General features: G+C 65.0%; 1 protein-coding gene across 8 annotated transcripts in view; it reads right to left on the minus strand.

The window, feature by feature from the left end:
* Positions 1–2,384: 2,384 nt before the first annotated feature.
* The window catches only part of LOC102144074 (serine/threonine-protein phosphatase 2A regulatory subunit B'' subunit beta), a 38,429-nt gene continuing 14,224 nt past the window's right edge, over positions 2,385–26,589 (minus strand). For 3 of the 8 annotated variants that reach the window (XM_074030343.1, XM_074030348.1, XM_074030344.1), the window contains 12 exons: positions 23,385–23,570; positions 11,032–11,135; positions 10,696–10,798; positions 10,465–10,539; positions 9,969–10,055; positions 9,414–9,570; positions 7,939–7,987; positions 7,396–7,485; positions 6,691–6,866; positions 5,013–5,131; positions 4,835–4,941; positions 2,385–2,663 (listed from right to left, as the gene is read on the minus strand). In XM_074030343.1, the coding sequence (XP_073886444.1) occupies positions 2,513–2,663; positions 4,835–4,941; positions 5,013–5,131; positions 6,691–6,866; positions 7,396–7,485; positions 7,939–7,987; positions 9,414–9,570; positions 9,969–10,055; positions 10,465–10,539; positions 10,696–10,798; positions 11,032–11,135; positions 23,385–23,570 (1,404 nt within the window). In that variant the 3' untranslated portion in view covers positions 2,385–2,512. Of the gene's footprint in view, positions 2,664–4,834; positions 4,942–5,012; positions 5,132–6,690; positions 6,867–7,395; positions 7,486–7,938; positions 7,988–9,413; positions 9,571–9,968; positions 10,056–10,464; positions 10,540–10,695; positions 10,799–11,031; positions 11,136–23,384; positions 23,571–24,303; positions 24,413–25,499; positions 25,730–26,589 lie in introns of those variants that run through there. The other 5 variants (XM_074030351.1, XM_074030347.1, XM_074030352.1 and 2 more) reach the window with 5 other exon arrangements.

Genomic DNA, 26,589 nt, shown 5'->3' on the forward strand with positions numbered 1-26,589 from the left:
TCTGGGGTCTCCCTTCCCGACGGGGCCTCGCCCCCTCCTCTGGCTGCTCCCCGAGGTCAGGCCGGGCCGCGCTGGGGAAACGGGGCGGCTGTGTCCCCGCAGAGGGGCTGTTGTCTGGGGCACGGGTGGGCAGGACCCCCTCGCGGCGGCGGCCCGGGCTGCTGTGGGACCCGATGCCGGCGTGGAGAGAACTACGCCCTGGTGAGGACACGGCCGGCGAGCGGCAGCCCCCGGCGGACACGTCCTGGGGCCCGGGGTGCGGTCGGGTGCTGTCCCCGGAGACCAGAACGGCGGCTGCCCAGGCTCCGGGTGGCGTGTGTGGTGCGGAGGCCGAGCCTGGGGGAAGCTGTGGCTTCTACGGAGAGTGCCGGGGTTCGGGCATCGCTGCCCTGCCGGGGTCGGCCCGCGGGTCACGGGGAGCTGGGTTCGAGGCCTCCCTGCTCCCCCCCCAGGGCCGTGTCTCCTCCGACAACTGCTGGGCGCAGCTGGTCCGGCTCCGTCCAGTTCCTGCGTCTGATGCCCCCCGTTCTCCCCCAACGCCCCGTCTCCCTCTTCTCCGTCTCAGCTGTCCAGGCCCCGTCCCCCGCCCCAGGCTGGGCCCCTCGTTCTGGGGAGCCCCCGCGTTCCCAGGCCCGTCCCTGCCGCCCCTGGGGACGGCGCTCTGGGGGCCGCTCTGGCGCCAATGCTGGGAGCCTGGGGTGCCCCCGTGGACGCGCTGGGATCTGACACGAAGGGACCCTCCGAGGGAGGGGCCGGCTGAGTCCCTGCTGGGGGATCTCCAGGGGTGACGGCCGTCAACCGCAGGGCGCCCGGGACGGCCATTCCCGGGGGGGTGGGGATGCCACAGGCGCCCCCGCCGAGCCCTGGAACGTCCTGGCCCCTGTCCTGGAGGGACGCCGGCCGCTGGCCACTGTCAGGGTGACCCGGGTGCTTGTTTTGTGGGGACCCCCGGCCCCCCGCACGTGGGCTGTCAGGGGAACGGACCCTTAGACCAAGTGGGGGCCGGACGGCTGGGCTCTGGGTCTCCCCACCGCGCCGCTGTCCGCGGGGACCCCCACTTCCCCGGCCGAGGCTGAGCGTGCACGGCCGGCCCTGGTGTGGCCCAGGGCATCGGGGCCGTGGCTGGGGGAGGAGGGGGCGCTTGGGGGATGCGGTGAGTACGGGGGTGTCGGCGGCTGTGCGGGGGCCTCACCAGGGACGTGGGTGGGGGACGCTGTTCCTTTCACGGCCCCAGGGAGCCCTCTGATGTCTCAGCCTTGAACCCCCAGCCTTCAACCCCCCATTGGGGGCCTCCTCCCGTCAGCGTGGGAGGTGGAGGGTTCCGGTGAGAGGTGAACCCCCCGCTTTGGCCCCCTCAGTCCCATGACCATGGCCGTGGGGGGCCCTGAGAGGGTGGGGGGCGGACTTGCCCGCCCAGACGGGCTCCCCCAGGCCGTGGCTCCCGGTGCCATTTCCCTGCGGCGGCCACCGTCGGACCCTCCTGCCCGGCACCTGTCCTGTTGTTGGGGGGCCCTGACGCTTCGCAGACCCAGGTGGGGGCGTCCCCCGGGAAATCCGGGGACACCTGGAGACACTGAGGACACGTTTGGGGCAGCGGCCGTTCCCCAGGAGGTGCTGCCACGTCCCCCCCCCCGCCCCCAGCCTCCGTCGCCGTCTCTCCTCGGGGTCGCAGGGACCGCCTGTGCGTCCAGCTCCTTCACAGCCAGGGCTGCGGTGGGTGAACGGGGCGTGTGCGCAGCTCTCGGGGTGCTCCCGCCCCGCCCGCCTGTTCCCGGCCGTGTGGCCACGTCCCTGTCCGGGGGGAACATTTTGTCGTGTGCGAGGAACGGGGGTCGTCCCGTGGTCACCACCCGTGACCCTCCCTGGCCTGTGGAAGGAGCAGAGCTGGGCCTGGGCTCAGGCGTGTCGGGCGTCCCTGGAGGGCTCGTGGTCCTCCCTGCACTCAGGGTTGTGCCCGGCGGGGCCTCCGAACCCCCTGGTTCAGGCCCCGACTCGACGCCGGCTCCTTCCTTCCGGGGTCGTTGGCGGCCTTGGCTCCCGGGCTGGGAGGGACCGGCCGAGCCCGCGACTGAAAATCCTCCCAACGTTCGTTCAAAGACGCAAGCGCGATCGCCAGCAACGCTCTTGTCCATTTACACAGAACGTGCAGGCTGCGGCGGAGGCTCCTGTCCGGGGCGGGGGACGTGCCCGGGAGCCCCGGGTCACAGCTTGGACCTTTCCAGAGAGACGAGGCCCCCGGAACGGCGAGGCCGGCGGGTGTCCGTGTGGGCGCCTGTCCCAGTCCCGAGCGGCCCTCGCGTGTCCCCCGGGCGGGGTCACCAGGCCCCAGAGCCCGAGGCCGGTCCAGCCGCGAACCCACGGCGGGAATTCACAGCACATGCTTCTGTGAATAAATAAAAATTTACCATTCCGTACAAACGCACTCGCTTTCCACAACAGACAAGAGTTTTTACACAAGCCGCGGTGGCCGCGGCCCGTGCGGAGGGGCCCGAGGTGGGGTCCCCGGTCGGCCTCACAGCGGCTCCAGGTCCTCGTCCCCGCACGCGTACTCGTACAGGTCCACGGCGCCCAGGGGCGAGGGCGCCTCGAAGAACGGCCTCTGGGCCAGCGGGGACCGCAGGGCACTGAGCTTCTGCTCCACAGGGCTGAGCTCGGCCTCGAACCTGCAACGAGGGGGTGGTGAAGGCGGGGCCGGCGGCGCAGAGCCAGGCCCTGGAGACGGCGCGTGGTTTCCGGGACACGCAGGCCGCCCGGGCCCAGCCTCCAGCACCAGAACGTCCCCTGAGCCAGCAACAGGCTCCACGAACGCGCCCGGGGCGTGGCCTGCGGGGCAGGTGGAAACCCGCAGAGCGAGACTCTGTCTGAAATAAATAAAACCAGGCCCCCACGGGGTCACTGGTGAATTCTACCAGACACTGAGGGAAGACGTCACGGGTGCCGCACACAAACTCCTCCAGAAACTAAGGGGAGAGCAGACTGCCCCCCGTTCCATGCGCCAGCATCACCCTGATATCCGAGCCAGACCAAGACATCCCAGGAAAAGCCACAGGCCGGGCTCGGTGGCTCAGGCCTGCACTCCCAGCGCTGTGGGGGGGAGGCGGGAGGATCGCCCGAGGTCAGGAGTTTGAGACCAGCCCAGGCAACATAGCGAGACTCTGTCTCTAGAAAACAAAAAAATTAGCCGGGCGCTGGGAGACACTCCTGTAGTAATTAGCCGGGCGCAGGGGGACACCGCTGTAATCCGAGGTGCTCGGGAGGCCGAGGGTGGGGAAGTGCTGTGATGACAGCGCTGCCCCCGCCCCGGTGACAGAGCAAGACCGTGTCTCAAAAAAAATTTATAAACTACTCCAGATAATCCTTGCAAAGAGAGTCCAACCCTATATAAGGATAAAATGAGTAAGATCCATGCGGGGAACACACGGCTGGCTGAAGACGTCCAGGTGTCACTCACCGGACGGACGGACGGATGGACAGACAGAGGAACAGGGAGCGAAAGCCTCTGAGACACGCAGCCCCGTGTGGGAAAACCTCCGCCCACCAGGAAGAGGCCAGAGCACCCCCCAGTGACCGCCGGGGGAGGGGAGACGCCCCCAGGACCGGGCACCGGGACGCACACAAACCCGCACCGCTCAGTCAGGCTGGACGTGGTCGGCCCCGGACCCCACCCAGCAGCGTCCAGGCCGCGCAGCGGGCAAGAGAAACCAAGAGACGGCCACGCGGGGGTGAAAAGGAAGACAAGACACGGACCCACTGACGGACACGGGCCGTCCGCGCAGAAAGCCGCAGAGAACCGCCAGAGCCTTCAGATCTCCCAAGTGTGTTGCGTCAAGTTGCAAAACACAAGGTCAACCAGTCGTATTTCCAGGGCCGCCAACGAACCGGCGGAACCGGGAATCTTAAAAGTACCGTTTACACCCCCAAAGTGGGGCGGGGGACAGTGGGCTGGTCCCGCCCCGCATCCCCGCGCCCCCCTCACCTCCTCACTGTGCCCCGCGCCCCCTCACTGTGCCCCGCACCCCCTCACCACCTCACTGTGCCCCGCACCCCCTCACCTCCTCACTGTGCCCCTCACCCCCTCACCACCTCACTGTGCCCCGCGCCCCCTCACTGTGCCCCGCACCCCCTCACCACCTCACTGTGCCCCGCACCCCCTCACCTCCTCACTGTGCCCCGCGCCCCCTCACCACCTCACTGTGCCCCGCGCCCCCTCACTGTGCCCCGCACCCCCCTCACCACCTCACTGTGCCCCGCACCCCCTCACCTCCTCACTGTGCCCCGCGCCCCCTCACTGTGCCCCGCACCCCCTCACCTCCTCACTGTGCCCCGCGCCCCCTCACTGTGCCCCGCACCCCCTCACCTCCTCACTGTGCCCCGCACCCCCCCACTGTGCCCCGCGCTCCCTCACTGTCCCCCAAGTCCCCGCACCCCCCTCACTGTGCCCCGCGCCCCCTCACCTCCTCACTGTGCCCCGCGCCCCCTCACTGTGCCCCGCACCCCCTCACCTCCTCACTGTGCCCCGCGCCCCCTCACCACCTCACTGTGCCCCGCGCCCCCTCACTGTGCCCCGCACCCCCCTCACCACCTCACTGTGCCCCGCACCCCCTCACCTCCTCACTGTGCCCCGCGCCCCCGCACCTCCCTCACTGTGCCCCGCGCCCCCGCACCCCCCTCACTGTGCCCCGCGCCCCCGCACCTCCGTCACTGTGCCCCGCGCCCCCTCACCTCCTCACTGTGCCCCGTGCCCCCTCACCGTCCACCTCACTGTGCCCCGCACCCCCTCACTGTGCCCCGCGCCCCCCTCACTGTCCCCCGCGCCCCCCGGCCGCGCGCTCACCCGTCCTCCCAGGGCTCCCCCGCCGTCTCCTCGGCCACCAGGATGTCGTACTCCTCGGCCGCGTACTTCTCCCAGTCCGAGAGCTCGGGGCCGCTGCCGTCACTGTCCTGGGGGAAGCGCACGCGTCACGTCACGCACCCGCCCGGCGCGGCCCCGCCCGCGCGCCCCCCGCACTCACCCTGAGCAGCGAGATCTGCTCCTTCTGCTCGTGGTCCAGGTACTTCTCGATGTTGAAGAAGGTGTCGAAGAACACGCCGGCCAGCTTGCAGCGCTTCAGGTCCCGCAGCGTGATCCTCCCTGCGGGGAGGGGACGTGTCCCAGGCGTGAGCCCGGCCTCACCTTCGGGCCGGCTGTGGGCTGTGCGGCGCGCGCCTCGGGTCACACGCGCGTAAGGACGCGGCCCGAGGCTCCGGGCTCTCCCGCCACGGGTCTGACGGGACAGGCGGACACGCGCGTGGTTCTGGGCGGGGACTGAGGTGTGGAGGCCGCGGTGCGGAGGCGGCTCGGGCCACCTGTGCCCCGAGGACGCAGGGACGGGGACGTGGTGCAGGCGCCCCTGGATGTGAAATGACAGAGCCCGGGGCTCCCCACGCAGGCCGTGGCCAGAGGGTGTCCCAGGGACACTGAGCACCAGGAGGGCCCCAGCCAGGGAGAGGGACGGCTGCAGGGCGGTGCCCGGGCCTCGGAGCCATTTCCAAAGTGAAAGTCCCAGAGCTGGAGTCTGAGATGCAGAAGGAAGCCGAGCAGCGTGGACGCTCCCCTTTGCCTCAGTGGCCCTGGGAAACGGCCGCTCCTACTCTGAGTTGGTGACGAGGCCCAGCACCGCAGGTGTCCGGTCTCACTGCGCAAGAACCTCCTACTCAGGACCTCCCGCACCGGGGGCCGGGCCGGGAGGAGCTGGGACGATGGGTGGCAGAACAGGGTTGAGGGGAGGAGACGGGGGGTGAGAGGGGAGGAGGCAGAGGGGTGAGGGGAGGAGACGGGGGGTGAGGGGAGGAGGCAGAGGGGTGAGGGGAGGAGACGGGGGGGTTAGAGGGGAGGAGACAGGGGTGAGGGGAGGAGACAGGGGTGAGGGGAGGAGGCAGAGGGGTGAGAGGGGAGGAGACGGGGTGAGAGGGGAGGAGACGGGGTGAGAGGGGAGGAGACAGGGGTGAGAGGGGAGGAGGCAGAGGGGTGAGGGGAGGAGGCAAAGGGGTGAGAGGGGAGGAGACGGGGTGAGAGGGGAGGAGACGGGTGAGAGGGGAGGAGACAGGGGTGAGGGGAGGAGACAGAGGGGTGAGGGGAGGAGACAGGGGTGAGGGGAGGAGACAGAGGGGTGAGGGGAGGAGACAGAGGGGAGAGGAGACGGGGGGTGGTTAGAGGAGGAGACGGGTGAGTGGAGGAGACAGAGGGGTGAGGGGAGGAGACGGGGAGAGAGGGGAGGAGACAGAGGGGAGTGAGGGGAGGAAACGGGATGAGAGAAGAGGAGACAGGGGTGAGGGGAGGAGATGGGGTGAGAGCGGAGGAGACGGGGGGGGTTAGAGGAGGAGACAGGGGTGAGGGGAGGAGACGGGGAGAGAGGGTTGGACCCCACCCTGTGTGGCATCAGCACAAACGTGGCAACTGGTCCCTCAGCCGGTGCCGACGTCCCCAGTGAGCCCCGGCCTGGGTTCTCCAGGCCACCCTCGGGGGTGTCGACGCCCGAGTAGGAGGTTCTTGCGCCGTGAGACCGGACACCTGCGGTGCTGGGCCTCGTCACCAACTCAGAGTAGGAGCGGCCGTTTCCCAGGGTCCCTCACCCTGGGCCGTCCTCTCTCCCGTCTGTCCCGTCCTCTCGCCCACCCGTCCCCTCACCCTGGGCCCTCCCGGGGCGTCACCTTCGCTCCTCGGCTTGACCAGGTCCAGCATCTGGCAGAGGCAGTCCTGGAAGGGCAGGGCCTCGATGGCCATGCTGTCCAGCCTCCGGCACTGCTCCTCGTAGAAGTACTCGAGCTCGAACATGGACAGGGCGCCGTCCCCGTCCAGGTCCATGCAGCGGAACCAGTACTCGATGCTGTGGCACAGCGAGCTCTGTCGGCCCCGCCCCGGACCCTCCCAGCCCGTGCCCTGCGGCCCCGGGGGCAGCCTCCCAAACAGACGTGCACGCATCCGCCCGTGCCCTGCAGCCCCCCTGCCAGACGTGCGCGCATCCGCCCGTGCCCTGCAGCCCCCCACCAGACGTGCACGCATCTGCCCGTGCCCTGCAGCCCTCCACCAGACGTGCACGCATCCGCCCGTGCCCTGCAGCCCCCCACCAGACGTGCACGCATCCGCCCGTGCCCTGCAGCCCCCCACCAGACGTGCACGCATCTGCCCGTGCCCTGCAGCCCTCCACCAGGCGTGCACGCATCCGCCCGTGCCCTGCAGCCCTCCACCAGGCGTGCACGCATCCGCCCGTGCCCTGCAGCCCCCACCAGACGTGCGCGCATCCGCCCGTGCCCTGCAGCCCCCACCAGACGTGCGCGCATCCGCCTGGGGACACACGTCACACGGGCGGCTCCCGGCCCTGCACTGAACAAACCCGCACCGCGGCAGGAACCCACCTGGTCGGCGTTTTCTTGTCTTCCTCAGAGATCAAAAACCAGACAAAGTCTGCGTAGCTGATCTTCCCTTCCTTCTGCGCTTTTCTGCCTCTAGACCCCAGGCGAGGATGGAGAGACGAAGATGGTGTCACGGAGAGACTCCCGGGCGTGGAGCCCCTGCCCATGACCGGGGGCGAGAGGGGCCCCCGGCCCAGCCCTCCTCCTGCCCCTCCAGGGAGGACGTGGAGGCCCCGTGGCCAGAGGGCGTTCCCGAGATCCAGGTGGGGTCAGGAGTGCACCTGCACCACGGCCACGGCCGCCTGGACGCCGGCAACGTCCCCTTCCCGGGGCTCGCTCAGGCCCAGCGCCCGACGAGGACCCCTGACCTGGGGCACGGGCCGCCCCTTCCTCAGACCTCACATGACAGAGTGTCGTGCCCCCCACTAGGCTTTCGGGTGACACAGACACGTGTCCCCCTCCCCACGGCCAGTCGCTGTGGGAACTCGACAAGCTCGTGTCAGGCAAGGAGGAGCCGGGTCCTCGTGGGGCCTGAGCCGCACGTACCGCGTGACTGCTCCCGAGAAGATCCTGTCGATCATCTTGGTGGAAATGGCTGGAAAGGAAGGGGGTTGATGGGCAGCCCGCACCGCGCCTCGGCCCCGATGTCACGACCCCCCCGAGCCGAGCCTGGACGGCGCAAGGACCGAAATGCCCACAGGCGGCCCCGGGGCCCCTGCACAGGCCCCTCCCGGGTGCAGCCACCCCTGCCCTTCGAGCGGACCAGGGGCGCACGAAGCTGACCGTGGTTCATTAAAGGGCGGAACCTTCAGGCCTCACAGGTTACGCTTCCAGACGCAGAGTGAGGGAGGCCTCAGTGCCATCCCGAAAACAAACACGTTTCAGCCCAAACTCCGCTAACAAGAGGCAAGAGCGGAGGCACCGACGCCGTCAGCTCCGGCCCACGAGGTCCCGCAGCCCGGGCGGCCATCCCTGCGGTCACCCGTGTCCCCGGCACGCAGGGGGCCAAGACGCCCCCGCTTCCGGCCGCCGTGTGTGAGAAACAGCCCAGCGCGGCCGCACCTGGCATCGCCCGGCCGCACAGGCCATGCTGCCCGGAGACCCAGGGTGGGCACCAGCGCAACAGGGAAAGCCGGGGCGGGCCCGGGGTTCCCAGGGACAGCGAACGCCTGGTTCGGGGCTGATTCCCCGCGGTGAAGCGCTGGCTCGGGCCACACGGGCGGCTGTGCCGAGCTGGGCTCTCCTCGCGGCTACGTGTGGGGTCCAGGGCGCAGGTGGCTCCCTGAACCGGGCACAGGACAAATCCAGGCAATGCTACGTCTGCTCGGGGGCGCGTCCCACGCACGCAGGACGGGGGTCTACGGCGGCCGCGTGGCCCAGGAGCAGCCCCGGGAGACCCGGACGGGCGGAGCTCACATTCCGGGCACCAGGCACGCGAGTCGGCTGCGCGCAACAGATGCCACCGTCACTGGGAAATACTCTTGGCTTTTTTGGGCGGGGGGAAGCAGACTTCAAGGAACCCTTTAGAAAACTCCAGCCGCACAGGCCACAGGCAGGCTCTCGTCCCTGGAAGCTGCACGACTATTACAGGAGCCGGGTGAGGACACCGGGGAGGCGCCGCCTCCCGCGGAGGGATCTGACCGCCCTCTAAGCCCGCGCTCCACCCAGTCGGGGACTGGATGGAAACTGCTCCCGGCCTTGGGGGCTGGAACCTGGAGCTGAGGGACGCGGCTGGTCTGCACGCCCTTGCTCGGGTGTTAACAATGAAGCCGCGCGGGACTGCAGGCCCTCGGGCCGGGTGCGGCTGTCTGAGCCTCAGGACCAGCGGCCCACACGGACCCTGCAGACGCCCGGGGGAGGACGCCTGGTGCAGAGGCGCACGCAGGGACCCAGACACGCGGGGACCCAGACACGGAGCGGGGAGTGGGGGAGGAGAGGCAGCTGCAGACCCGGGACGCCCTGAGAGAAGAAGGGTCTGCTCGGTGTCCCCGCGCCGCGCCCGCCCCTCTGCCCCTGCGCACCGTGGTCATTGTGCCGCGCCAGGTCGTGCGCGTCGATGAGCAGGTCGTGGTCCGTGTCCAGCTCCCAGAACTTGCAGTAGATGACGTAGAAGTGCTCGTAGGAGAAGAATTCGGTCAGCTGGTTGATGTCCGCCTCCTCCTCCAGCAGCGCCACATTCTGCCAAAGGACCCAGGCGGCCTGAGCGCGGGGCCTCTGGGGGGACGCCCCAAGTCCGGGTGGCTGCGGGCGGGGGCAGGGAAGGCGGGGTCGCTCCGAGTGGGGGCAGCTCTGCGGTGGGGGGAGCTCCAGCGCGGGGGCGGCTCCCTAGGCGGGCGTGGGGGTGGGGGGCAGCTCTCAGGGAATGAGGGCTCGGCTCTCCCTGGTGCCCAGTACGGCCCCCCCCACTTCGCAGATCAACCATGGACCCCCAAGTGCAGGCGGCGCTCACAGGCCTGGGGGTGGGCAGGGAGCGTGGGGGAGGTGGGGATGGGGTGGGAGTGCGGGGGAGGGGAAAAGAGGGGGGAGGAAAGGAGGGGGAGGGAGGGACGGGAGGACAGGGCGGGCGCGCCGCGCACCTGCAGGAAGGAGCTCCTCCGCAGCTCGGCGCAGGTGATCCTGCCGGACCAGGACCGGTTCACGGTGTAGAAGATCCGCTGGATGACCTGCGGGGGCGCCGTCAGTGCGCTGGGTGCGCGAACCCCCGAGCCTCGCCCCGCACGGAGACCCGGCGCCGGGGAGAGGGGCGCGGCCTTGGTCTCAGCCGCACCAGGCTCGCCAGGGCCGGACGGGCGGGGCCAGCGCGGCGGGAAGGGCCCTGCGGGAGGCGCCGCCCCAGGCCAAGCAAAGCGGGGAGGGTCTGGCCGGGGACGCCCCGGAGCTACGCGGGCCCAGGACAGGTGGGAAAGGGGCGCGGCCACCCCGGAAAGCCAGAGTCCCCCCAACGCCGGGCTCCCGGGCACGGCAGACACGTTCCCAGGAAACAGCCGCCTCCTCCCGAAGCTCAAGACCCCGGACCCCGCCCGCCCCGGAACCGCCCCCGGGCTCACCCCGGCCCCTCCGCTGGGGACCCACCGTGGTGATGTAGCGCGAGTGGAACTCGGACGCCTCCTTCAGGAACGACAGCCCCGGGTGCGTGTTCACCACGTCCTGCGGGTGGGAAGAATGAGGCGTGCGGTGTAGACGCTGGCCCTCCCGCGAGGGGTGAGGCGTGCAGTGTAGACGCCGGCCCTCCCGTGGAGTGTGCGGTGTAGACACCGGCCCCCCGTGAAGGGTGAGGCGTGCCGTGTAGACACCGGCTCTCACCTGCAGGAAGGGGACGAAGTCGTCCTGCACCAGGTAGTTGCAGCCAGGGCTCATGAGCAGATGGACGAACTTGGCCGCGTCGTCGTGGCAGTTGTGGAGGATTCTGGAAGGACAGGATGACTGCGCGCCACCCTCACAGGCGGGGGGGTTTCGACCCCGCAGACACAGGGTGGAACAACAGGGCAGGCCGCCACGCACGACCCCGGCAGGCCTGCGCCCACGCGCGGGTTTCTCCTCTCACGGTGGCAGCCGTAGGGGGCACCTGTCCTGACGCCAGGGGGACCCGGGGACGCCTCCGCCCTCCCGACACGGCCCCGTGCCCGGCCCGGGACTCACTTTCTCCACATGGCGACGAACTTGTGGACGGACACGGAGCCCGTGCGCTCCCCGCCGGCGCCACAGAAGAGCGGTCCCTTCCAGTAGAGGGGGCAGCCGCAGGCCTGGGGCAGAGAGGGCAGGAGGGGGCGGTCAGCGGGGCCCGGACGCCTGCGCTCCTGCTGCGCTCCTGCTGCGCTCCTGCCGCGCTCCTGGCGCCTGACCACCGCTGCCTGGAGACCCTCTGATGCGGCCAGACGCAGCACACTCAGCCAGGCACGTCTGGGTATCTGCAAACTCAATGTGGCTTTCGCTCCGGCCTTGGAACCGAGTCAGGAGAGCTGAGCCCTGGAGTGCCGGGCACGCAGTCCCCCGACCAGAGACCACACGCGGACACTGTAACCAGAGGCGGCTGCGTCCCCAGTGTCTGCAAACCAAGCGGCGCAGACTAAGAACCAGTATGTGCGGGAAGAAATGGCCCCGTCAGCCAGGCAAGTGGTGAGTCCCACAGCGACGGAAACGTCTCATGGAACGTGTGGGACAGGCCTGCAGCAGAGCCCATGGCAGGTTAAATACAGCCTTAAATACACACGCGAGGAAGGAAAGTTTAACATCAGTCGTCTGCACTTCTACCTCAAAGTCACACACACACGGCAGACATGGAAGGAAAAACAGTCAACAGAGAAAATCAGGAAAATCAAAACTTGATGATTTGAAAGATTCTTAACAATTAATTAACCCTGCTGGGCGCGGTGGCTCAGGCCTGTCATCCCAGCAGTTTCAGAGGCTGAGGTGGGCGGATCACAAGGTCAGGAGTTCGAGACCAGCCTGGCCAAGATGGTGCAACCCCGTCTCTCCTAAAAATACAAAAATTATCTGGGCGTGGTGGTGGCGGGCGCCTGTAATCCCAGTTACTCAGGACGCTGAGGCAGGAGAATCGCGTGAACCCGGAAGGTGATAGAGACTGTCTGAAAAAAATAAAAACAAATCACACACACTGTCTACAAAGCAAACTACAGAGCACGGCGGGGTGAAATCAAAGACGACCTAAACGTGGTAACATGGACCTCACTGCACTGCTGAGTTTACAGGCTGCAATTTCTTCCAGACGATTCTGCTGACCCACAGAATCCACACAATCCCCACCCACAGAGTCCACGCAGCCCCCAGCCACAGAGTCCACGGAGCCCCCACCCACAGAGTCCACGCAGCCCCCACCCACAGAGTCCACGCAGCCCCCACCCAGGGTCCACGCAGCCCCCACCCAGGGTCCACGCAGCCCCCACCCACAGAGTCCACACAGCCCCCACCCACAGAGTCCACACAGCCCCCACCCAGGGTCCACACAGCCCCCACCCACAGAGTCCACGCAGCCCCCACCCAGGGTCCACGCAGCCCCCACCCACGGAGTCCACGCAGCCCCCACCCACGGAGTCCACGGAGCCCCCACCCACGGAGTCCACGGAGCCCCCACCCACGGAGTCCACACCCACAGAGTCCACGGAGCCCCCACCCAGGGGCCACGCAGCCCCCACCCACAGAGTCCACGCAGCCCCCACCCACAGAGTCCACGCAGCCCCCACCCAGGGTCCACGCAGCCCCCACCCAGGGTCCACGCAGCCCCCACCCACAGAGTCCACACAGCCCCCACCCACAGAGTCCACACAGCCCCCACCCACAGAGTCCACACAGCCCCCACCCAGGGTCCACACAGCCCCCACCCACAGAGTCCACGCAGCCCCCACCCAGGGTCCACGCAGCCCCCACCCACGGAGTCCACGCAGCCCCCACCCACGGAGTCCACGCAGCCCCCACCCAGGGTCCACGCAGCCCCCACCTACATGCACCAAGGGCTTGTTGTTTTGGGGTGTGCAGTATACACTGACAGGCTCGCATGAAAACTTATAAGGGAACACAAAAGAACTTCCAGGGGACCACGTTGATGGATGTAAGAGTCTCCCTCAGCCACTGGTGGGCTAAGGGAGCAAGGGAAGGAAGTGAGCTGGGACAGAGCAAACCCACTTCACACACACTGAATACCGGGGGATCCCAGCCCGAGGGTGAAAGGCCAGACAGCAGCCCTCCTGGAAGGAAACGAGAGGCTCTGCCGTGGCCAGGGTTTCTTGAACGGGGCACACGTGCACCCCCTGAAGGAAGAGAGTGGCCAGCTGCCCCGCCCCGGCTCGGGACTCCGGCTCAGCGCCCGGCACGGTGAACAGAATGACAGGAGAAGCCACCGAGAAAGAGGCCCAAACACGACAGAGCCCGGACGTGCACTGCCCTCCAGAGAGGGGCGCACGACGGCCGGCAGACAAGGGGGAGCGCGCCCGGCACTGGCGCTGGTGAGGGCAGGGTTCACGGGGCACGGAGCGGTGCCAACACGAGCACGAGACGCGGCTGAGTCAGAAAGGACTGAAGATGCCAGGTCGGGCAAGGCTGCCAGGCAGCCGGGTGTCCGCGTTGCTGGGAGAACCGGGACGCCGCACAGCTGCCGGGAAAGTTGACCACAGGGGGGCTGAGCATAAGCCCCGAGGCCCGGCCGGGGCATCCGTCTCCCAGAAGCATGAGGCCCGAGGCCCGGCCGGGGCATCCGTCCTCCCAGAAGCACACCAGCGGGAAGACGGCCGATGCCCGTGACAGCCGCACGGATGCGGACGCCGGCTGCCTGATGCACGGTGCCCCGGGGAGAGAAGCCTGATGCCAGAGCAGGGGCTGGAGGAATAAACTGACGGCAGCGTCGCCCGGACAGGTGCGGGGCGGGAGTGACCACAGGGGGCGTGGGGGGACTTGGAGGGGCTGCACGCCACAGCACGGCGCGCAGTGCGGCGACGGGAAAAGATGCTATCCGGCTGGTGCACCTGTGGATGACGCGAAGGCAGCCGTGTGGAGCGGAGGGGCCGGGCCCTGCAGGACGCACAGGCACGTGCCGGCTCCCGTGACGAGGATCCCGAGGGAGCTCAGCCCTGGCCACCTGGGAAGGGTGCTGTGGTGCAGCGGGAGGGAACGAGCTGGGTGCCGGGCACTGGGCCCTTGGGCTGGTGCTGGTCTCACGCTTCTGACCTCATCAGGCCGTTCTGGCTCACGGGCCATGCAGATTTCAGACCCCAAGCACTCAACACCCAGGAATGTGGGGATGTGTCAGCCTTCGCATTTGTGCTCCTCATGGTGTGCAAGACACACCGTAATGACCTGGTGGCACGGACGGAGCATCAGATGTATCCAGTCCTACCGGCTGGCGCCCAGTCTACCCGGTCCTACAGGCTACAGTCAGATCTACCCGGTCCTACAGGCTAGTGTCAGATCTACCCAGTCCTACAGGCTAGTGTCAGATCTACCCAGTCCTGCAGGCTACAGTCAGATCTACCCAGTCCTGCAGGCTACAGTCAGATCTACGCAGTCCTGCAGGCTAGAGTCAGATCCATGCAATCCTACAGGCTAGAGTCAGATCCATGCAATCCTACAGGTTACAGTCAGATCCATCCAGTCCTACAGGCTACAGTCAGATCTACCCAGTCCTGCAGGCTACAGTCAGATCTACCCGGTCCTGCAGGCTAGAGTCAGATCTACCCGGTCCTGCAGGCTACAGTCAGATCTACCCGGTCCTACAGGCTACAGTCGGATCTACCCGGTCCTGCAGGCTACAGTCAGATCTACCCGGTCCTGCAGGCTACAGTCGGATCTACCCGGTCCTGCAGGCTACAGTCGGATCTACCCGGTCCTGCAGGCTACAGTCAGATCTACCCGGTCCTACAGGCTAGTGTCAGATCTCCCCAGTCCTACAGGCTAGTGTCAGATCTCCCCAGTCCTGCAGGCTACAGCCAGATCTCCCCAGTCCTGCAGGCTACAGCCAGATCTACCCAGTCCTGCAGGCTACAGTCAGATCTACCCAATCCTGCAGGCTACAGTCAGATCTACCCAGTCCTGCAGGCTACAGCCAGATCTACCCAGTCCTGCAGGCTACAGCCAGATCTCCCCAGTCCTGCAGGCTACAGCCAGATCTCCCCAGTCCTGCAGGCTACAGCCAGATCTACCCAGTCCTGCAGGCTGAGTCAGATCTACCCGGTCCTGCAGGCTACAGTCAGATCTACCCGGTCCTGCAGGCTAGAGTCAGATCTACCCAGTCCTGCAGGCTACAGTCAGATCTACCCAGTCCTGCAGGCTACAGCCAGATCTACCCAGTCCTGCAGGCTACAGCCAGATCTCCCCAGTCCTGCAGGCTACAGCCAGATCTACCCAGTCCTGCAGGCTACAGCCAGATCTACCCAGTCCTGCAGGCTGAGTCAGATCTACCCGGTCCTGCAGGCTACAGTCAGATCTACCCGGTCCTGCAGGCTAGAGTCAGATCTACCCAGTCCTGCAGGCTACAGTCAGATCTACCCAGTCCTGCAGGCTACAGTCAGATCTACCCAGTCCTGCAGGCTACAGTCAGATCTACCCAGTCCTGCAGGCTACAGTCAGACCTACCCGGTCCTACAGGCTAGAGTCAGATCCATGCAATCCTACAGGCTACAGTCAGATCCATCCAGTCCTACAGGCTAGAGTCAGATCGACCCAGTCCTACAGGCTAGAGTCAGATCGACCCAGTCCTGCAGGCTACAGTCAGATCTACCCAGTCCTGCAGGCTACAGTCAGATCTACCCAGTCCTACAGGCTACAGTCAGATCTACCCGGTCCTACAGGCTACAGTCAGATCTACCCGGTCCTGCAGGCTACAGTCAGATCTACCCAGTCCTGCAGGCTACAGTCAGATCTACCCAGTCCTACAGACTAGTGTCAGATCTACCCGGTCCTGCAGGCTACAGTCAGATCTACCCGGTCCTACAGGCTACAGTCAGATCTACCCGGTCCTACAGGCTACAGTCAGATCTACCCAGTCCTACAGGCTAGCATCAGATCTACGCAGTCCTACAGGCTAGAGTCAGATCTACCCAGTCCTACAGGCTAGAGTCAGATCTACCCGGTCCTGCAGGCTACAGTCAGATCTACCCGGTCCTACAGGCTAGTGTCAGATCTACCCAGTCCTACAGGCTAGTGTCAGATCTACCCAGTCCTGCAGGCTACAGTCAGATCTCCCCAGTCCTGCAGGCTACAGCCAGATCTACCCGGTCCTGCAGGCTACAGTCAGATCTACCCGGTCCTGCAGGCTACAGTCAGATCTACCCGGTCCTACAGGCTACAGTCAGATCTACCCGGTCCTGCAGGCTACAGTCAGACCTACCCAGTCCTGCAGGCTACAGTCAGATCTACCCAGTCCTGCAGGCTGAGTCAGATCTACCCGGTCCTGCAGGCTGGCTACACGGTGATCCTTTTTTTTTTCCTGAGTCATGGTCTTGCTGTTGCCCAGGCTGGAGCGCAGTGTGTGATCCCAGCTCAGTGCAGTCTCAACCTCACGGGCTCAAGCCATCCTCCCACCCTAGCCTCCCAAGTAGCTGGGACCACAGGTGCGTGCCACCACGCGTGGCTATTTTTTTTTTTTTTGTAGAGTGAAGTCTATGTTGCCCAGGCTGGTCTGGAACCCTTGGCCTCAAGCCATCCTCCCGCCTCGGCCTCCCAAAGTGCTGGGACTGCAGGCCTGACACCACAGCCAGAGACAGCTGCATCCCCGGCGTCTGGGTGATGAGAACTGAGCATGGGAGTGAGTGCTGGGCACACAGTCCCCCCACCACACCAAACCCGAAAATTACCTCCAAACTAATTAGCTCACAATTTAAAAAAATCCCGAAGTAAATGGAGACAATCAACTCCAAAATGCAAAAGACACAAAGGAAAGGAGTTTATCCTAAATGTTACAAAATCCTTATCTGAAAGGGAGTAACACACCAGATAACCTGATTCGACTCTCAAAGTCTTTTCTCTCAAAGTCTTTTCGGGATCCACACACAGAAAGACCAACTCCGGGTGGGGCCAGGCCGAGCCGCGGCATGCCCACCGCACAGCCAGGACGGGGATCGAGGCCGCCAGCCCCGACAGTCCCTTCCGACCCTCCGCACCCCAGCGCGGCGACAGCCCCCAGGCCTCCTGCCTGGGGCTCCGGTTCACCTTTTCCAGGCCACGGCAGTAGGACCTGGAGCTTCTAGGCCTGGCTTCCCTCGCTCAGCGCCCGCGTGAAGGAGTCCGGCACGCTGCTCCGTGTGGATCGTCGGCCCGTGTACGGCTGCATCCTATTCCATTCCATTACGGCTCTGGTGATTGCACAGCAGGTCCCTAAGCACGAAGCACACCGGCCCCGAGGCCACATGATGGTGCTGCTGCGGCAGGGGCACCGCGAGGAGGACCACGACCCGGGCGTCTGCACTCGCACGGGGCACGCTGACACCGACCGACGGGTCTGAGGGGAGACAGGAGGACGCCACGGCCACGGCTCGCGAGTTCAGCACGACTTCCTCGGCCGGTGCCAGGACAAGGGGAACATGTGCAGACACGGAAAGATGCCAGCAAATGACATCGTGGAGCCGGATGAGTCCTCAGGGTCACATGAAGCCGGGCTGGACTTTGGCTCGGAGCCCCCACCCCAATCTCATGGGGCACCGCGATCCTGAGTGTTGCAGCGGGGTCTGCTGGGGGCTGACTGGGTCATGGGGGTGGACGCTCTGTCGCCCAGGCTGGAGTACAGTGGCACCATCTCGGCTCACTGCAACCGCCACCTCCCGGGTTCAAGTGAGACTCTGTCTCTCAAAAACAATCACACACACAAGAAACAGACAGCCTGTGTCTATGGAAACAATTCACGCTGTCATTAAAAACCTTCCCACAGAGAAAACTCCGTCCCAAATCCCTCACTGATGAGTTCCAGCAAACACTCACATAAAATAACACCCAGTGTAAACAAACGGCTCCAGAAAAAGTGAATTCTAAGGGACATTTCCCAAGCAGCTCCCCGAGGCCCGCATCCCCCCAGACCAAGCCATGACAAGAAAAGGAGACCACAGGCCAGGCCTTCACGAGCGCAGACACAACCCCTGCAAGGCCAGGCCATCTGCACCCAACACAGAGGAGAAGTGTGACACCGTGTGCTGGACCAGGGACCGGCGCTCTCACCCCACGACCGGGGCTCACCCCAAGACCGGGGCTCACCCAAATACCGGGACTCACCCCAAAGACCAGGGCTCACCCCAAGACCGGGGCTCACCCAAATACCAGGACTCACCCCGAAGACCAGGGCTCACCCAAATACCGGGGCTCACCCCAAAGACCAGGGCTTACCCCAAGACCAGGGCTCACCCCAAGACCGGGGCTCACCCCAAGACCGGGGCTCACCCAAATACCGGGGCTCACCCCAAAGACCAGGGCTTACCCCAAGACCAGGGCTCACCCCAAGACCGGGGCTCACCCCAAGACCGGGGCTCACCCAAATACCGGGGCTCACCCCAAAGACCAGGGCTCACCCCAAAGACCAGGGCTCACCCCAAAGACCAGGGCTCACCCCAAGACCGGGGCTCACCCAAATACCGGGACTCACCCAAATACCGGGACTCACCCAAATACCGGGGCTCACCCCAAAGATCAGGGCTCACCCCAAGACCGGGGCTCACCCCAAGACCGGGGCTCACCCAAATACCAGGTCTCACCCCAAGACCGGGGCTCACCCCAAGACCGGGGCTCACCCAAATACCGGGGCTCACCCAAATACCAGGACTCACCCCAAGACCAGGACTCACCCCAAGACCAGGGCTCACCCAAAGACCGGGACTCACCCCAAAGACCGGGGCTCACCCAAAGACCGGGACTCACCCCAAAGACCAGGGCTCACCCCAAGACCGGGGCTCACCCCAAGACCGGGGCTCACCCCAAGACCGGGGCTCACCCAAAGACCGGGACTCACCCCAAAGACCGGGGCTCACCCAAATACCAGGACTCACCCCAAAGACCGGGGCTCACCCCAAGACCGGGACTCACCCCAAGACCGGGGCTCACCCCAAGACCGGGGCTCACCCCAAGACCGGCGTTGCCTTCACACTCATGTCCGTCAGGTCAAGACCAGTTCTTCACGACCCAGACCCTGCCGGGCCTGGCAATGCACAGCTAATGCACACGAGAGGCGTGACCCGCTGCAGTGGACCAGGGACCGGGGCTGCCTTGATACTCAGATGTCAGTCAGGGCCATTCACCTTTTACAGGACCAAAGGAAACCCCCTCAATACACACAGAAATACACGTCTAAGAATTCATGTCTAGAATACCAGACAAACTTCAAGGCACATTTGTAATTTTATAAAGTAAAACTGAGGCCAGGCATGGTGGCTCATGCCCGTCATCGTCCCAGCACTTTGAGAGGCTGAGACAAGAGGGCCCTTGCAGCCCAGGAGTTCCAGACCAGCCTGGGCAACAGAGCGGAACCCTGTCTCTACGAAAAAAAAAAAAAAAAAATCAGCCAGGTGTGGTGGCAGGTGCCAGGGGTCCCGGCTACTCGGGAGGGCTGAGGTGGGTGGATCACTTGAGCCCAGGAGGTCGAGGCTGCAGTGAGCTGACGAGTGAGTTAAACTTGGTCAGAAGATGCGGAGCCCCCATATAAAAAGCAACAGTGCTTCTCGCCACTCGCCATCGACCATCGTGTTAAAGTAAAAAAACGCCACGTACAGCGTCAGCAGAAGTGGGAAATGCTTGGGTATCGACGTGATGAACCGCGAACAGGACCAAACACGACGAGGCGTCCCGACGGAAACGAAAGACGCCTGAATAAGGGAGAGCTGGACCGTGTTCCCGAGACGGAAGCCTCAAGACGGTCGAGGTTCTTCCAAGTTAACCTGGAGTCAACGGGATGCCAGCGCCATCCCAGCAGCTGCTGTAGCCATGGAGAGGACGGCTCTGACATTCACACGGTGGGAACGGGAAACGGTGCGGCCGCTCGGGGCGACGGCGTGCAGGTTCCCCAGAAAGCCGGCAGTGGGACTGCACACGCGCACGGAATGCCACGCGATGCGGCCCTCACTCGCTCGCTCACTCACTCGCTCACTGACGGAGAACACGCCGTGGGCCGTGACTCAGGCCCTCACTCGCTCACTGACGGAGGACACGCCATGGGCCGTGACTCAGGCCCTCACTCGCTCACTGACGGAGAGAATGCGAAACAACACGGGCCTCACGCAGGGAAACCTGAGGATATGCCAGCGACACCCGGGCTACACGTTCGTCCCCTGGTCCGGGGCCCGGCTCACAGAAAACCGTCCCAAAGGCACACGACGGAGACGGGGACGGACGCCCGCACGTGGCGGTGAGCTGGGCGCCACCCAGATAGGCTCAGCGGCCTTGGGGGGAGCGGAACTTGGCCTGCGGCCCCCGCACATGCGGGACACTCACGGGGTTCTGCTGCCACAGCGCAGGTGCATTAAGTCACGAAAGCACAGCCCCTGCCGGCCTCTGCCCACAGTCACCGTGGGGGCCCGAGCACCACGCGCTCTGCCTGCCGGGGCCGGGCCGGTGCGTGTACGAACAGCCGGTGTGTGCACGGACAGCAGGGCCTGTGGAGGTGTCCCTCGGACTCCCAGCGGTGCAGACACTGCAAGCAAGAGAACTTCAGTCTCAGAGCTCTCCCCGTCCCGCTGGGTCACACCCAGCTCACCCTGCTTCTCGGGGGCATCGAAGACCATGAGAAAACTTGCTTTTTCCCACCAAACGTGACACCCGGCCAACGGGCCAAGTTCTTTCAAGTCTGGAAGCCTCACCACCTTCGACGGCCACCAAGGCCGCCGCCGCCGCGCCTGAAGTGAGGTCACGCGGAAAGCTGCGTCCCGGGAGGAAAACGACACGGAGCGTGCACGTGAGAACCAGGCGCCGTGGCGGGGAAGCCCCGAGGGGAACGTGTGGGTCACGTGCAGGAACCTCACCGCGCTGCGTGAGTGGCTTGGTAGGACGCGAAGGGGACACAGCACGCGAGCCGCAGAAGAGGCGACCGACCCGGCCGGCGGCGTGCACCCTGCGTGGGGGGCTGGGCAGACTCGGCGAGGGCGAGTCCTCGACATAACCGAGGCTGTGCTGAAAAGGATGAAGCCGTCCCAGGTGCAAGCAAAGAGACTCTTCCCCGTGAAGCAACTCTCAGCGACATCCCACAGCCTCAAGAGCACGGAGGATAACACACTGGAAGCCGAGACACACGTGGAGAGTCGAGCGAGCCTGCCAGGGCGGGCAGTGGGTGCCCACTCCACACCGGACATGGAGACGGCACGGCTGTCACTACTTCTGTGGCACGTTTTTACCGAGACATGAAACAATTCTTAACGTGTGTGGTGTTTTAAATTACAGCATGCTAGGTAAATATTAGCTGTTTTCATTCACTCCACGTTTGCAACCAACTGTAAGAAAGTTTCTAATATTTCAACAAAAGCAACTACAGAATGACCCTAATTTTCCTTGTAAGATGGCTTTGCAGCTTATCTGGTCCTTACACGGCCCCACGCTGCCATGCAGGACGCCGCCACCTCTACAGATACGGACTTAGTAAGAACAAATACCCAAGTGTAAAACAGCATGCTAATTTTTCTCTCAGAAATGCAGGATGTATGCATGTTCATCCTCATACACACGTTCGCGTGTACTTGCTCATATTAAAAGCTAAAACGACAATAAGAGGGTAAACTAAAGCTACGGGAACTCTTACCTCGGGGGGAGAAACAGCACAGACAGGGACGGAACCTGGACTTACCTAACTGTGTCTGCTTTGTTAGCGTTCACTTTGGAACCACAGAGGTTTTTACGTATTTATAAAACAAGACTTTGTAAAATACTTTAAAAGGACAGTCTCTAATAGAGAAAAGGGGGACACTTCCCAACGTGTTCTTTCAGACCCGTATTTCTCTAAAACCAAAACCAGACAAAGGACTCACAAGAAAACTCTCAAGCAGTGTGTTCTCTGTGAATCCAGTTGCAAAAATTACTGGAATCCAGCAACATATGAAAGACACGAGACACACCGACCACATGGAATTTATGCTAGGAATGCAAGGTTGGTTTAACATCCCAAAACCCACTCATTTAATAGACTGTATTCATAGGTTAAAAATACAAAAACCGGCCAGGCACGGTGGCTCACACCTCAATCCCAGCACTTTGGTGGCTCACACCTCTATCCCAGCACTTTGGTGGCTCACACCTCTATCCCAGCACTTTGGTGGCTCACACCTCAATCCCAGCACTTTGGTGGCTTACACCTCTATCCCAGCACTTTGGGAGGCCGAGGCAGGTGGATCACTTGAAGTCAGGAGTTCCTGAATCAGCCTGGCCAATATGGTGAAACTCCATCTCTACTAAAAATATAAAAATTAGCCAGGCGTGGTGGTACACACCTGTAGTCCCAGCTACTTGGGAGGCCAAGGCAGGAGAATCGCTTGAACCCGGAAGGTGGAGGTTGCAGTGAGCCGAGAGGGCACCATTGCACTCCAGCCTGGGCAACAGAGCAAGATTCTGCCTCAAAACAAACAAGCAAACTGAAAAAACAAAAACCTGCCCACTCCTGAGGACCGCCTTCACAGCTGCAGAGCTGGAGAGGGCTGGGGAGCAGGGGTCTCGCCCCGAGGGGCTCACGAGTACCGTGCACTAAGGCTCTGGGCTCTGACCTGGAGGGGTGGGAGCATCTGCCTTCCGGCGACTCCACCTGGAGGACGGGACGCTGGAGAGGTGGGCCCGGGTCCCTGGAAACACAATCGCCCACCAGGGGTCCAGACACACGTCCCTGGAGTGAGCCTTGCCTTGGTAACGCACAGACACTAAACCGAGCGTGCCCGATCTGCGGACGTCCACGCAGGCAGCCTGGAAAGCAGGCAGCTGAGAAGGAAAGCAGGCGGCAAATGACGAACATGGCGCCGCAGCACTCAGGGTGAGTCCAGAAATGGGCCCTCGGGGCCACTGCCGGGGGACAGGGGTCCACAGCCGCCCAGCCTGGGACGGCGGCTCCTCGGACAGAAAGGGGCACGGCCAGGAGGGTGCTGAACGGCCTCCGGACGAGAATGCAGACGGAATTCCCACTTGAGTTTCAGATGCTTAAGAATTCACTCAGCAGCGACCAGACAGCAAACCTCAGGCCACAACTGTAACCTCAGAGGAAACCTGGGCCACTCCCGCACACGTGACACGCACCCGCCTCGGCCGCTGGCCTCACTCATGCCCGTGTGACACACACCCACCTCGGCCACTCCAGCCTCTCCACCTCACCCTCACACGCCGGTGGCACCTGCCTCGGCCGCCCCACCTCACTCTCACGCGTGTGACATGCACCTGCCTCGGCCGCCCCACCTCACTCTCACGCGTGTGACACGCACCTGCCCCGGCCGCCCCACCTCACTCTCACGCGTGTGACACGCACCTGCCCCGGCCGCCCCGCCTCACCCTCTCACACCCGCAGTACCACCTCGGCTGCTCCACGTCACACGGGGGACACGCACCTTGGCCACCAGGCCCATGTCGTCCATGGTGGCTCTCTCGTGGGGGAGGCGGGCGAAGGTGCTCTCGATCTTGCTGATGGCGGCATCCACGTTGAGCGAGTCCTGCGGGCGTCCTCTGGGGAAGTAGAAGGTCGGAATGCTTTGGCTGCTGGCCGGGGGCAGACGCTCTTCTTTCCGCGTCTGAACCTGAAGAGTGACGGACAGCGCTCGGTTACAACCCGGGAGCATCGAACGCCTTCTCCACCCGGACAACACGAGGGGCCTCTCCGGGGCCGACGGTGCCGAGGCCACCTGACCCCGGCCGGGAGAGGACACGCTGCAGTCCCTGTCGGGGACCACACGGGTACTGCACTGCAGGGGCCACCTCCGCCCAGGAGGACACACGACGCTGCCACGGACCCCACGCTGGGTGGCTGCTCTGCACCACTGAGCCCCCGCCACACCCCACAGGGCCCCGGGGACACGGGCAGCTGCGTGCCCCAGGCGCCTGAGAGCCCAGCCAGGACCCACTCCCGATTCCCAGGGGCCACAGCACGGACCCCACCACACCCGGCAGGGCCCCGGGGACACGGGCAGCCGCACCCCAGACGTCTGAGAGCCCAGCCAGGACCCACTCCCGACTCCCATGGGCCACAGCACGGACCCCACCACACCCGGCAGGGCCCCGGGGACACGGGCAGCCGCACCCCAGGCGTCTGAGGGCTCAGATGTGGGAGGCCCAGGTGCCGTCCACAGGCAGCCCTGCCCCTGGAGCCCGGGCGACTCACGTCCGGAGAGGCACAGGCAGGGCAGGCAACCGCACAGCCAGGCGAAGGGGCCGACCGCCAGGTACTGCTGTGGACACGCCTCAGCCCCTCACCCAGCCCCTCGCCCGCGCCCACGGGCTCTTGGCCCCACTCAGCATCAGCTCTCCCCTCACCCAGTACGTCCACAGGCCCCGGAACACGCACTCAAAAGTCTCCTGCTTCAGTCTCTACACAGCCCGCGAGGTGGACGTGTGATCTCATCCCGTGATGCTGAAACACCGCCTGAAACGGTTAACGGCGTCAGCGACCGCACTGCGTCCTGCTCCACCAACCGCCCAGGGGACGGGCCGTGTCCTTCTCCACCATGACTACTGAGGGGAAGGGCTGTGTCCTCCTCCACCAACTACCCAGGGGACGGGCCGTGTCCTCCTCCACCAACTACCCAGGGGACGGGCCGTGTCCTCCTCCACCAACTACCCAGGGGACGGGCCGTGTCCTCCTCCACCAACTACCCAGGGGACGGGCCGTGTCCTCCTCCACCAACTACCCAGGGGACAGGCTGTGTCCTCCTCCTCCACCAACTACCCAGGGGACGGGCCGTGTCCTCCTCCTCCACCAACTACCCAGGGGACGGGCTGTGTCCTCCTCCTCCACCAACTACCCAGGGGACGGGCTGTGTCCTCCTCCATCAACTACCCAGGGGACGGGCCGTGTCCTCCTCCACCAACTACCCAGGGGACGGGCCGTGTCCTCCTCCTCCATCAACTACCCAGGGGACAGGCCGTGTCCTCCTCCTCCACCAACTACCCAGGGGACGGGCCGTGTCCTCCTCCATCAACTACCCAGGGGACGGGCCGTGTCCTCCTCCTCCACCAACTACCCAGGGGACGGGCCGTGTCCTCCTCCACCAACTACCCAGGGGACGGGCTGTGTCCTCCTCCACCAACTACCCAGGGGACGGGCTGTGTCCTCCTCCACCAACTACCCAGGGGACGGGCTGTGTCCTCCCCCACCAACTACCCAGGGGACGGGCCGTGTCCTCCTCCCCCACCAACTACCCAGGGGACGGGCCGTGTCCTCCTCCTCCACCAACTACCCAGGGGACAGGCCGTGTCCTCCTCCACCAAGTGCCACAGAGGAGGGGTCCCGGGAGGAAGCCGGGGAGGAGGGTCCGATGGACCACAGCTCAGGGCCTTTGCAGCCACAATCCTGACTGCCGGCATCAATCCAGGCCTGGGTCGCAGCTCCAGTGTCCTCACAGAGAACACAGCCCACCCTGCTACTCCCACAGGACCCTCACCCCACGTCACAAGGGTCCCACACACAGCGCCCAACTGTCCCCACCCTGCTGTCTCCACAGGGCCCTCACCCCAGGTGAGACTCCGCTGCTTTACTCTGATCCCCATCTAGGAGGAGGGAGGCCGCCTCCGTGACCTGGGGCGGAGCAGGCTTCCCTCAGCAGGTGCCGACCGAGCGCTCCTTCAGCAGAGCTTTACCTTCCCGTGTGATTCAGAACGTGAGCTCTGTGCCTGGGGCAGGAGGTCCCTGCACCTCCCCGGGCCCACGGCGCACCTCCCCGGGCCCACGGCGCACCTCCCCGGGCCCACGGCGCACCTCCCCGGGCCCACGGCGCACCTCCCCGGGTCCACGGCGCACCTCCCCGGGCCCACGGCGCACCTCCCCGGGCCCACGGCCCACCTCCCCGGAACCACGGCGCACCTCCCCGTGTCCACGGCACACCTCCCCGAGCCCACGACGTGTCCCCACAGCGACGTCCTCCCATCTCCCTCCCGCCTCCTGCAGCGGGGGCCCCACCGTGGAGCCTGCGGCTCTTCCCCTCCATCACGCTGGGTTCACACCGCTCTGCTATCTGGGGTACGGAACTGACCCCGCGAATATTCTGCAGCGGGGGCTCTCGGGCTCCCGATTTTGGCAACAGAATGATGACCTGGACACACAAACCAACCTCCCTGCTGGAAACCGCCAGGAACCCCGGACGGTGTGTTTCACAAGCGTCTTCCAGACGGCACCGCAGGCTGGCAGGAAAGGAGGACGCCTCAGGCCACGGCTGCCTGGAAGGAGGAGCCCAGGGAAGGCCGTGGAGCCTGAACAGGCTCTGCCTGCAGAAGCGTGGGCCGAGCGCGCTCACCCGAAATCGCTCAGTCTTGCAGGGCTCTGGGGAAGACGAGGCAAAACCCAGGGTCCTCGGGGGAAGCCGCCCTAAGTGCGGCGCCCAGAACACGGCACCTGCGGTGGGAAGAAGAACTCCAAGGACGTCCCCAGCGCGCCTCCGGCCCCGGGAAGCAAAGGATCAGCCTTCACCTGGAGCTGCCTGTAGGAGCTGCGCAGGGCGGAGCTCTCCCCCGAGAACTTACAGCGACAGCCGACTCTCCGGCAGGTTTGTAAACCAAACCTACCTCACCAGGACGGTGCGCAAACCCTCAAACCGTCCGGGCACA

This window comes from Macaca fascicularis, chromosome Y (genome assembly GCF_037993035.2).
Source record: "Macaca fascicularis isolate 582-1 chromosome Y, T2T-MFA8v1.1".
NCBI classification, from domain to species: Eukaryota; Metazoa; Chordata; class Mammalia; order Primates; family Cercopithecidae; genus Macaca; species Macaca fascicularis.